We start from the raw sequence: 12998 nt of genomic DNA on the forward strand, positions 1-12998 counted from the left end.
ACTCACAGCAAGCTGGAAGAGCAGGCGGCAGTGCCAGTACGGGGTCTGCTGTGAGATCTGGATTGCTTTCCGCAGCAGTGGCTTTGCTGCATCAACGGAATTCTGAAAGGAAACAGTGAAGTTTGGGGAGGAAAAAACAAGCTGGATTCCTTATGCAGCAGCTGCGGAGCCAGGCGGCCATTCCTGTTCACACTTACCAAAGGATTTGTGGGTTGCCAATGTGCTTGATTAAAGAAGAAAAGATATTTTATTAGACTCACTGGCTGGGAAGTTTTTGTATCGACCTTAAAATAACTCCCCACTCAACTAAACAGAAACTAGCTTTAGTTCAAAATCCTGAACAGTCAAATTGATAACAATTGCTGTCTTTCCTGTTCTGCAACCAGAGAGAGGGGTCAGGGGCGTGAAAAGGGGTCACTGCTCAAAGCTGGGAAAGGCAATTTTCAGCTACACCTGACATCAGGAACCAGCTTAAGGTAAACTATATAAACTTGTTCAGGAACTAATCATCTTTAGCCTAGGAATCATCTTTAGCCTAAGCTTAAACTATATAAATTTGTTCAGGAACTAATCATCTTTAGCCTAGGAACAAGGCTGTTTTCCAACAGTCCTCGGTAGAAAAAGATTCTGCTAGCCTCTGTTAGCAAGTGATCACCCATGGCTGCCCCATACCAGGCGTGGGAGATAAGAAAATTATGAGAAGTCTTAAAAGCCGGAAGGGAATCCACTCCTGAGAGTCCCAGTTTGCCACTGTGCTTTGCTACAGGGAGAGGGAGTTTGCTTTCAGAAACCTTCATATGTTCTTACCTCTTGACAGTATAATTCAGACAAAAGACTTGCTGCTTCAAATTTAACATCTTCAAACTGCGGGATCTAATGACGTCCAGTTAAGGAAGTAGAGACACTGCAAAATGGTCAGTTTAAAAGGGCCACAGGGCTTCCCTGGTGGTGCAGTGGTTGGGAGTCCGCCTGCCGATGCAGGGTACACAGGTTTGTGCCCCGGTCCGGGAGGATCCCACGTGCCGCGGAGAGGCTGCGCCCGTGAGCCATGGCCGCTGAGCCTGCGCGTCCGGAGCCTGGGCTCCGCAACGTGAGAGGCCACAACACAACAGTGAGAGGCCCGCGTACCGCAAAAAAAAAAAAAAAGGGCCACAGCTCAGAGTTCTTACACTGCAGAGGCTGGCCGGACGGGCATATCCCCACCCACTCTAAAACCCCTAGTTCACATATTCCCCCAGTAATCCCTGAGCTTGCTGCTGGCTGGGTGTGGAGCTAGAGGCTGGGGCATGAAGAGGAGCACAGCACCCAGGGAGAAGCTACTGGTCTGAAGGGATGCTCCAGGTAATCTGTGGGGCAAAGCCCAAACCCAAGGTGTGCATTATAGGTAGGATTCAAGTTTATAACACATTTTTTTTTATTTAGAAAGAGTTTTCCTTAAAGGGAACAGTACCAAGAAAAGGATACTTGCTGTGATATCAACCACTGAAAGAGAAAGAAAAAAGCATTAATTCTCAACCATACGCTTTGCACCTGCTTAACTGGCTCCACTTTGGGGTTTACACAGGTTGCCTTGTCACCAGAGGCTGCAGGTGTTCGGTTAAGTGGGAAGATGGACTGCTCAGCCTAAGAGGGGGGGCTTGCTTTTCCTCTAATCCAGCAACCAGGGCGTGTCTGGGGGAAAGGGAACATGAACTTGCTCCCCCACTCACGGGCTTCCCGTCCTGCCAGCCTCCGGAGTCAGAATTGGAGCCCTCTCCCACTACAGCAGCAATGCTTCACAACGGGAAGGAGCACAGAGGGGCCACCACATGACACTCACTGTAGTACGCCAAGAGCAAATCATGACGTGAGGAATTAATTACAATTAGAGAGTAGGTCTGTGGGTGTCAGTCCTTCCTGGAGAAGTGACATTTAAAAGATGTTTGGAAATGAGAAAAGTTAGCCTCAGAGGGGAGGGAAGAGTACTCCAGGAAGGACTGGTGTGGGCAGCACCTGGCCAGGGGTAGCAGGGATGATTCTGAGTTCTGAGCTCACCATCCCTCTCTGCTAGTACACAGGCTGGGACGTGGTTCAGATAACGACATGCTCCCACTTGGCCATAACTGTGCCCTGGAGTTTCACATTCCAACAGGAGGCGGTGAGGTCCCAGGACAGTCCGCCACACCACCACACTGACCACAGTCTATCAGACTATCAAGGACTCAAGCATACACCTGACGCTGTTCCTGCTGACCCACTCGTCCTGCAAACATTCTCAGAGCCTCAGCAGTTGCTGGAAGGCAGATCCAGAGCCCAGAAGAAGACTCTTACTTGCCATGCTCTGTGGGAGAACAGTGTGTGTGGTATGTGTGTGTGGTGTGTGTGTGTGCACGCACGCGCATGTGGAGGGAGGTGGTGGGGGTTGGGGTGTCTGGGGCTGGGCCTTGAAGGATGAGAATGTAACTATGGGTGTTACCAGGCAAAGAAGGAAGGGGAGGTGCTCCAGGCAAAGAGCAGAGGGCCAGGGAGGTGAGGCTGGAAGGCCCATTTGGTCTCTGTGCCACTCATGTGACTGTGGGTAAGAATGCCCTGATGTCATCCCTGGAGCCTGACCCAGTCAGACGCATAAAACAAAAGCACCCAATCAGATCCAAGTTTTAAGAGCATCTTATATGCAGCAAAGGACGCAGAGGGAGGAGGAGAAAGAGGAAAGAGGCTGAAGGCCCATGGGTCTGCTGGCCGCCAGGGAGAAAGGCCAGTGACGCCAGCGGGACAGCCTTGGAGCTCGAGATGTCTCTGGGGCTGAGTGGTGGCCAGGGAAGTCACCAAAGAGGCTCGGCAAGACTTGGAGCTGGTCTGGAGACCAGCTGCCTCAGAGACACAGGTGGGCCAGGAGGGGGAGCTATGGGAGTAGAGGAGAGGGACAGAACAGAGAGAAAGAGGGAACATGGAGAGCCACCAGGCTCCTGTGTCTGTCACACACACATACAAGTGCACGGGCACATAGAGCCCAGGCAAAAGGCACTCCGCAGCCAGCCCGGGTATCCCCTCCCAAGGCTCCCCTGCAACAGGGTCAGGAGGAGCTCAGGGTCCCAAGAGGGACACGGCCAGTGCCTGCTGCCAGGAGTGTGGCCCCAAGTGAGGCTCCTTGGCTGAATACCACCTACATGGACAGTGGGGACAGGACTAGCTCCAGCCTCGTGTGACGTCATGAAGCTGGTAAACAAGTAAGTAGGGGCTTGCTTTCTACAGAAGCCACTCCTCCTCCTCACTGGGAAGGGCAGTCGAGCTAGAGACACTCCTGAAGGCCACCAACTGGGAGGAGGGACAAGATACCGTGTAGGAAACTCTGTGACTAAAAAGCTGGGTTAGGGACATGCTAAGACCTGGTCCCACCTCAAGATTCTGTAGTTCCATGACTTAATCTCCACATGCAAGACATATCTCAGGCAAGGCCTCCATACTCAAGGGGAGCCCTTTAGAGAGAGTACAGGATGGATAAAGACACACATGAGAAGCATTTGCCTTCCACTCGGAGCGCCGTGTGGCTTGCTCTCAACAACCCAGCCTGGTAGCCAAGGCGGAGTGGGCTCAGTAAATCCACCACCTACAGCTGAGTTTCCAAGTCAAGCTTGGCCATGCCTCAGGACCTGGCGTAAAGCTGACTACATCTGTGTGTCACTGTTCCCCAACAGAGGTGAAGAGGGCAACAAGAGGTGAAACTCCTCCAGTGGGGCGAAGAAGCCTTCCTTATGAGTCTGTGGCCCAGGGATGCTCTCCCCACTGCACAAGGCATACTCCAAATTCACGAGAGGACAGTCCACAGAAGTATGTCCATGGTGGGCAGACTGTGAGGGGACACAGCCATTTGCCTACTGCCTGGGGAGGGCCCCACTATGCCGACTTCTCCAGCGCCTTGGCCTGTGCTGCTGGGCCCAGGCCCACATGAGCCCATCAAATGTCTCTGCATTTGGGGATTTTATGTGGTTAACATCTATTCAGTAGACATTTGGGCTGGACCCCACTAACACCTTTTTTCTATAAGTCAGATGTGTCTGTTAATGATCAGTTTCTGTCTCTGACAGTTCTGTTTTCTGACCTGAGGGCTGGAGAAAGAGCATCACATCCCCCTGGGGCCTTTAGTGACCACGGGGAGAGCTGGAAAGTAACGTGTAAAGTTTGAAGACTCAAACCTTCTGGAAGGCCTTGTCTGTCAGTGTGAGAGGCTGTCAGGAGCGCTGCTCTAGGGGCCAGAGGACAAAGTTTGAGGTGTGGACCCACATGGGAGTTAGCAACACTCCAACTCCTGGAGGAGCTGGATCCTAGTGGTCCTTAGCATCCATTTCCCAGAGCCATGATCTGCCACCATTCTCTCATGCATGCACTGTGGGCCACCAGCCCCCAACACACCCCCCAACACACACACAAATTGGGGATGTTGGATAAAGCCCCATAATGTGCCTCATCATGATTCTGTGTCCCCAGTGCCTAGAAGGGGCTGACACATGGGAGGCTCTCAGGAAACATTTGTTGCACGAATGATGACTTTATCTATCATCACAAGGAAATGAGGGCTTCCTCATGCACAAATGGCCAAAGAATTGAGGCTTATGCCCCTTTTTTTTTTTTTTGGCTGCATTGGGTCTTCGTTGCTGCGTGAGGGCTTTCTCTAGTTGCAGCAAGTGGGGGCTACTCTTCGTTGTGGTGTGTGGGCTTCTCATTGTCGTGGTTTCTCTTGTTGCAGAGCACAGACTCTAGGCGCTCGGGCTTCAGCAGTTGCAGCATGTGGGCTCAGTAGTTGTGGCGCACGGGCTTAGTTGCTCTGTGGCATGTGCGATCTTCCCAGACCAGGGATAGAACCCGTGTCCCCTGCATTGGCAGGAGGATTCTCAACCACTGCGCCACCAGGGAAGCCCAGGCTTACGCCTTTTAAACACAAAATTCTAATTCCTAAGTGGCATCAGACATCTCCTTGTCTTTAAACGTCACTGTTTCTTGCTCAGGCATCAGTGTCAGTGACACCTGAGCCGTCCCCAAGATGACCCATTTCTGAAGCTGTAGGACTAGCTCCATGTCATGGAGAGCCAGTCACTTCCCCAGGATTGTCAGTCAGAAGCCAATCAAATCACTTTGCTTTTGTACCTTTTTTAACTTGCAACATAAATTCATAATCAGAAATCTAGATATTAGAAAATACGTCCATCTCACAAATTACCCAAGGTTGCTACCTCAACCTATGTTTTACTTTGTAACATTAAAATATAGCTTTTACGTCTTCTTCCTGTCATGCGAAAGTAGCCAAAGTGAGAGTCCCGTCACTGCCAGGAAGCCTGCAGGTGTGAGGCAGAGATGTGAATGACCCTACCAGAAGCCTCTGGGGTCACCTTGGGGTTCTCAGGAAAAGCAAGGGTCACTACAGGGCTAGCATACACCCTGAGGGGTGGAAGGGCTGGGATCAGCACGCTTCTCATTCCTAGGGCATTCAGTTCAGGGCTGAGTGTTTCAAGGCTTCTTGTACCTCATAACCAAGGTAAGTTTTTCTTAAAAATCAGGTTTTTTTAAGTCACCAAAATGTGTAAAAATAGTTATCAACTGAAACTCCTCTGGGATGGAAGCACAACATTTAGCAGCCAGCCTTGCCTCTCTCTGCCATGTGACCACGGCTACAAGCATCCCGGTCAGTACTGCCATCGGCAAGTCGGAAGTGGTCTCTACCTTGTGGGTTTGGTGAGGATCCAAAGAGACAGTGCTCCAAGAACCATGAACGCAGAGCCTGGCATGTGGAAAGCACCAAGAATACTATAATAATTCCCAGGCAGGAACCGGAAGAAGTACGGGTTGCAGGGGAGACAGGGGGCAAGTTGGTAGCATCATGAAGTAAAGGTTCCTAAACACATTTCACTTCCTGAAGTCAGGGGAGACTCAGAGAATGAGTGAAGAAAATGGAAATGCGAACAGGAGGAAGCACAGATACTCTTCCATGAAAATGCTTAACAGCAAGTTCTGCAAATGCAGCTTCTGTACCAGGTTCTGCTCCCAGCTGATGTGGCATGGAATTTACCAGGACACAGCCATGATCCTAAAGGATGAAAGATATGCTCCATCTGTGCCTGATGATGAAAGGCCCAGAATTGAGCCCTTTTAGGCCTTAAAATAAGAAAGGGAAGCTTTTAATCACTTGCTGGGAAGGTAGCCATAGACTCTCGCGCTAAACCTGGAAGCACAATTAAGGAGTATCTGACTGGCAGTTTGGAGCTGCTTTCTAAGTCAGACGAACAACCACTAAAAAGTAGCCCCATTGCTAACACACAGAGAAAGCAAACATGGCATCAACACAGATGCTGCAGTCACTAAAGACCACTGTCCAAAGAATGACTGCCTGGATTATAGCAAATAACGAACAATCCATTCCAGAGAAGTAGCATTTATTCCTCTGTGGCTTTCAAATCAGCAAAATCTAAGGATGATGATGCACTTTCCAGATAAATTAAGAAAGTTAAGGGGGAAATAAATACACATCTAAGTACAGATATAAAGATTCTCAGTTCCACAGTAGAAGCACAAATGACTGAAATGGAACTGTTTGAAAAACAGTAAAATATAAGAGAAGACTGAAAATTTACACAGGAATAGAATGTAGCAAGAGGAAAGACAACAAGGCAAAACTGAAATGAAAAAGAACACAATCTGACAAAACCTGTAGAAATAGCTTCACAAAGTATCTAGCCAAGAGATTTTGATGTAAAGTGACATTCCTTATAATCATGAATGATTTAGTCAGAGTCCCAAAGGAGTCAAGAATTCTGTTGAGGGGACTTCCCTGGTGGTGCAGTGATTAAGAATCTGCCTGCCAATGCAAGGGACACGGGTTCGAGTCTTGGTCCGGGAAGATCCCACATGCCGTGGAGCAACTAAGCCCATGCGCCACAACTACTGAGCCTGCGCTCTAGAGCCCGTGAGCCACAACTACTGAGCCCACGTGCCTAGAGCCTGTGCTCCACAAGACAAGCCACCGCAGTGAGAAGCCCTCGCACCGCAACAAAGAGTAGCCCCTGCTTGCCGCAACGAGAGAAAGTCCGTGTGTAGCAATGAAGACCTGACACAATAAAAAATAAATAAATTAAAAAAAAAAAGAATTCTGTAGATACATTCCCATCGCTGCCAAAACCATAAGCAAAAAGAGAAGGCTCTCTGGTGAAGTGTCTTGTCATGCACTGTAATAGTTACAGGACCTGCTGAACAGATCCAGGGAATGAGGCAGCCAGCAGGTACTCCGAAGGCCTGCAGGGGCAGGTATGACTGAGAGACCAATGGCTGCAACTTGGATAAAGCTGCTGAGGAAAGGGAGAAATACCCTCCGTCCCTCTGATGGGAACCCTTAACAAATGAACTGATGAAGCAGATGGGTGAGTATATTACACATTCCTTCTGGAAAGCTTACAAATACAGTTGAGGAAACAGAAATAATAATCTACCCTTATATATATAAAAAAGTGATTACAAACGAGGTTAGAGTCTCTCATAGGGAAAGCAAAAGATGATGAAAATAATAGTTAAGGAAGATGAATGTAATACTAAGTTCAGAGGTCAATTAAAAGTTTTATCTATAGCACTTATATGATTCTTTACCTAGTAAAGAATGAAAGGAAAGAATAAAAGTTGACAGCTCCGTGATTTGGAAAAAATGCACAGCTAATAAAGAATGAAGTTTAAAAAAAGCATGCTTGCATTGCAACACAAAAGGAGATCAGAAACAAACAAAGAAGGAAAACATTACAAAGAATGGCACTTTAACTGAAATCTGGACAAACTTTCACGTGGGGATGCACCTGACAGAAAGAAAGGTATTTCCAGGTGTAACGACAGTGCGACCTACGGAGGGTACCCTGTGGCTCTATGGAAGACCCCACAAGAATTAGGGTTCTGTAAAATCGAGGGAAAACTCTCCACGATGATAAGGATTTAAATTATGGGTCCAAAAGCCAAGCAGCTACAAGGAAGCAATCTGAGGCATGGCTGCTTCTCCTTAACAGCACTGAGTGGGCAAAATATGATAAGGACAATATACACAGTGACTGGACTTCCCCGGTGGCGAAGTGGTTAAGAATCCACCTGCCAATGCAGGGGACACAGGTTCGAGCCCTGGTCCGGGAAGATCCCACATGCCACAGAGCAACTAAGCCTGTAGGCCACAACTACTGAGCCTGTGAGCCACAACTACTGAAGCCTGCATACCAAGAGCTCGTGCTCCGCAACAAGAGAAGCCACTGTAATGAGAAGCCCATGCACTGCAACAAAGAGGAGCCCCCGCTCACCACAACTAGAGAAAGCCTGCATACAGCAATGAAAACCCAACGCAGCCAAAGATAATTAAATAAGTTTATAAATATATATATATATATATATATACAGTGACTATGAACCACTGCTAGAAACAGGCTGAATGGAAAGGAAAAAGTAAAACTATCACTGTTTGCACATGACATGATACCATATACAGAAAATCCTAGAGATGTCACCAAAAAATATAATTTATAAATGAATTCAATAAAGTTGCAGGATACAGAATTAATATACAGAAATCTGTTGTGTTTCCATACACTAATAATGAACTATCAGAAAAAAAAATTAAGAAAACAATCCATTTACAACTGTATCAAAAAGAGTAAAGTAGCTAAGAATAAATCTAACCAAGGAAGTAAAAGTTTTATACTCTGAAAACTCTAAGACATCAATGAAAGAAAATGAAGACTACAGAAACGAATGGAAGCTATACTGTGCTCATGGATTGGGAGAATTAATATTGTTAAAATGACCATACTACACAAGGCAATCTGCAGATCCAATGCAATCCCTCTCAAAATACCAATAGTATTTTTCACACAACTGGAACAAATAATTCTAAAAATTTTATGAAAACACAAAGGACCGTGAGTAGCCAAAGCAATGTTGAGAAAAAAGAACAAAGCTGGAGGTATCATGTTTCCTGATTTCAAACTATGCTACAAACCTACAGCAATAAAAACAGTATGGTAATGGCACAAAAACAGACACATAGATCAATGGAGAACAGACAGCCAGAAATAAACCCATACTTATACAGCCAATTAATCTATGACAAAAGAGGTAAGAATACATAATGGGGAAAAGACAGCCTCTTCAATAAATGGTGTTTGGGGCACTTCCCTGGTGGTCCAGTGGTTAAGAATCAGCCTTCCAATGCAGGGTACGTGGGTTCGATCCCTGGCTGGGGAACTAAGATCCCACATGTTGTGGGGCAACTGAGCCCACGCACCACAGCTAGAGAGAAGCCTGAGCACCACAACTAGAGAGAAGCCCACGCGCTGCAATGAAAGATCCCGCGTGCTGCAACGAAGACCCAACTAAGCCATAAATAAATAAATAAATAAATAAATATTTTTTAAAAATGGTGCTGGGAAAACTGGACAGCCACATGCAAAAGAATCAAACTGAATTACTTTCTCACTCTATATAAAAAAATAAACTTAAAATGGATGAAAGACTTAAAGACCTGAAACCATAAAGCTCCTAGAAGAAAACATGAGCAGTGTACTCTTTGATATCAACCTTAGCAATATTTTTCTGGATCTGTTTCCTCAGGCAAGGGAAACAAAAGCAAAAATAAACAAATGGGGGCTTCTCTGGTGCCGCAGTGGTTAAGAATCCGCCTGCCAATGCAGGGGACACAGGTTCAAGCCCTGGTCCGGGAAGATACCACATGCCGCGGATCAACTAAGCCCGTGTGCCACAACTACTGAGCCTGCACTCTAGAGCCTGCGAGCCACAACTACTGAAGCCCGCGCACCTAGAGCCTGTGCTCCACAACAAGAGAAGCAACCGCAATGAGAAGCCCGAGCACCGCAATGAAGAGTAGCCCCCGCTCGCTGCAACTAGAGAAAGCCCACGCAGCAACGAAGACCCAATGCAACCGAAATTAAATAAATAAATAAATTAAAAAAATAAATAAACAAATGGGACTACACCCAGCTAAAAAGCTTTTGCACAGGAAGGAAACTATTAACAAAACAAAAAGGCAGAATGGAGAGAATGGGAGAAGATACAATTGTCCCTCAGTATCCTCAGGGGATTGGTTCCAGGAGCCCTTGAGGATGCCAAAATCCACAAATGCTCAAGCGCTTATATATTTTTATTTTTTAACTGAAGTATAGTTCATTTACACTGCTGTGTTAGTTTCTGGTTTACATCAAAGTGATTAAGTTACATATATTCATACATATACTTTTTCATATTCTTTTTCATTATGGCTTATTACAAGATACTGAATATAATTTCCTGTGCTATACCTTGTTGTTTATCTGTTTCATATATAGTACTTTGTACCTGATAATCCCAAACTCCTAATTTATCCTTCCCCTACCGCTTTTCCCCCTGGTAACTATAAGATTGTCTTCTATGTCTGTGAGTCTGTTTTCTGTTTGAAATAAGTTCATTTGTATCATATTTTAAATTCCACATATAAGTGATCTCATGTGCTATTTGTCTTTCTCTGTCTGACTTACTTCACTTAGTATGATAATCTCTAGGTCCATCCATGTTGCTGCAAATGGCATTATTTCATTCTTTTTTATGGATAAGTAGTAGTCTATTATGTATACATATACCACATTTCTTTATCCATTCATCCATTGATGGACATTTAAGTTGCTTCCATGTTGTGGCTATTATAAACAGTGCTGCTATGAACATTTCAGCGCACGTAGCTTTTTGAATGAGTTTTCATCTTTTCCCGATATATGTCCAGGAGTGGGATTGCTGGATCATATGACAACTCCACTTTTTTTTGTTGTTTAATATATACATTGCTGCCGGCATCTTTCGTTTTTTTTTTTTAGATTTAAAAAAAAATTTTTATTTATTTTATTTATTTTATTTTTGGCTGCACTGGGTCTCCGTTGCTGCCCATGGGCTTTCTCTAGGTGCAGCAGGTGGGGGATACTCTTCGTTGCAGTGTGCGGGCTTCTCATTGCGGTGTCTTCTCTTGTTGCAGAGCATGGGCTCTAGGCACACAGGCTTCAGTAGTTGTGGCGCGTGGGATCAACAGTTGTGTCTCGCGGGCTCTAGAGCACAGGCTCAGCAGTTGTGGCGCACGGGCTTAGTTGCTCCGAGGCATGTGGGATCCTCCCGGACCAGGGCTCCAACCCGTGTCCCCTGCATTGGTGGGTGAATTCTTAACCACTGCATCACCAGGGAAGCCCAACAACTCTATTTTAAGGAACCTCCATACTGTTCCCCATAGTGGCTGTACCAATTTACATTCCCACCAACAGTGCAGGAGGGTTTCCTTTCCTTTACACACGCTCTAGCATTTATTATTTGTAGACTTTTTGATGATGGCCATTCTGACCGGTGTGAGGTGATACCTCAATATAGTTCTGATTTGCATTTCTCTAATAACTAGCAATGCTGAGCATCTTTTCATGAGCCTATTGGCTATCTTCTTTGGAGAAACGTCTATTTAAGTTAAAGTCCCTTTTTTAAAAAAAATAATTTTATTTATTTCATTTATTTTTGGCTGTGTTGGGTCTTCGTTGCTGCACATGAGCTTTCTCTAGTCGTGGCGAGCGGGGGCTACTCTTCGTTGTGGTGCATGGACTCTAGGCACGTGGGCTTCACTAGTTGTGGCTTGCGGGCTCAGTAGTTGTGGCGCACGGGCTTAGTTGCTCCGTGGCATGTGGGATCTTCCCGGACCAGGGCTCGAACCCATGTCCCCTGCATTGGCAGGCGGATTCTTAACCACTGTGCCACCAGGGAAGCCCTGAAAAGGGGGCCCTTGTGCACTGTTGGACTGTAAATTGGTGCAGCCACTATGGAAAACAGTATGGAGGTTCCTCAAAAAATTAAAAATAGAACTACCATAAGGCTTCCCTGGTGGTGCAGTGGTTAAGAATCCGCCTGCTAATGCAGGGGACATGGGTTCGAGCCCTGGTCCGGAAGATCCCACATGCCGTGGAGCAACTAAGCCTGTGCGCAACAACTACTGAGCCTGTGCTCTAGAGCCCGTGCTCCACAACAAGAGAAGCCACCGCAATGAGAAGCCCGTGCACCACAACGATAGTAGCCCCCGCTTGCCACAACTAGAGAAAGCCCGCGCACAGCAACAAAGACCCAATGCAGCCAAAAATAAATTAATTAAATAAAAATTAAAAAAGACCCTATAATATTTCAAATTAAAAAAAGAAAACAAAAAAGAAACAGGCTGAATGGCCTGAAGACAAGGGAAAGGAGGTGGCAGGATTTGTTGTTAACTGAGCGAAGGGAGAGCTTCAGAACCAGCACATCCACTAAAGGCACTGGGAGTCAGGCCCGGGCAGTCACAGCCTCCACCCTTCCCACACCCAAGGAAGCTTGACACTTCGTTTGATCTCAGCCTCATCACTGCTCAGGAGAGACCCTGATATCAACCAGTCACCAACAGCTCAGGCACTCCTAGGGATTGACCTGAAACTCTGAGCGCTTCTCAAGGCTTGCTCCCCCACCTCATTCAGGACTCTGTTCAAATGTGACTCCCACAAATAGAGACTCCCTCATTACCTTTGCTAAAAATAGCTCCCTGTCAACTCCAACCCTCACCCTGGTTTTCATGGTTCTTCTATCGCTGCCTAACCTTTTACTATATATTCATTGTTTGTCTCCCTCACAAAAACATAAGCTTCTGTGGGCAAGGACTGCTTTAGTCACTGTTGATCCCCAGCACCTAGAATAGGTCTTGGCACCCAGTGTGAGCTAATTAAATATCTGCTGAATGAATGAAAGAAAAGAACTTCACAAAAACAACGACTTGGACTTCCCCGGTGGCGTAGCGGTTAAGAATCTGCCTGCCAGTGCAGGGGACGCGGGTTCAAGCCCTGGTCCGGAAAGATCCCACATGCTGCAGAGCAACTAAGCCCGTGCGCCACAACTACTGAGCCTGCGCTCTAGAGCCTGTGAGCCACAACTGTTGAGCCCATGTGCTACAGCTACTGAAACCCACGCGCCTA

General features: G+C 46.6%; 1 protein-coding gene across 4 annotated transcripts in view; it reads right to left on the reverse strand.

Moving 5' to 3' along the window:
- Positions 1–12998, reverse strand: part of MAU2 (MAU2 sister chromatid cohesion factor) — a 34297-nt gene that overhangs the window by 18909 nt on the left and 2390 nt on the right. For all 4 annotated transcript variants that reach the window (XM_049708266.1, XM_033401363.2, XM_049708265.1 and 1 more), the window contains exons 2-4: positions 1465–1482; positions 808–873; positions 7–102 (exon numbers count right to left, since the gene is read on the reverse strand). In XM_049708266.1, the coding sequence (XP_049564223.1) occupies positions 7–102; positions 808–873; positions 1465–1482 (180 nt within the window). The remainder of the gene's footprint in view (positions 1–6; positions 103–807; positions 874–1464; positions 1483–12998) is intronic.

The sequence above is a fragment of the Orcinus orca genome, chromosome 3 (assembly GCF_937001465.1).
Source record: "Orcinus orca chromosome 3, mOrcOrc1.1, whole genome shotgun sequence".
NCBI lineage: Eukaryota > Metazoa > Chordata > Mammalia > Artiodactyla > Delphinidae > Orcinus > Orcinus orca.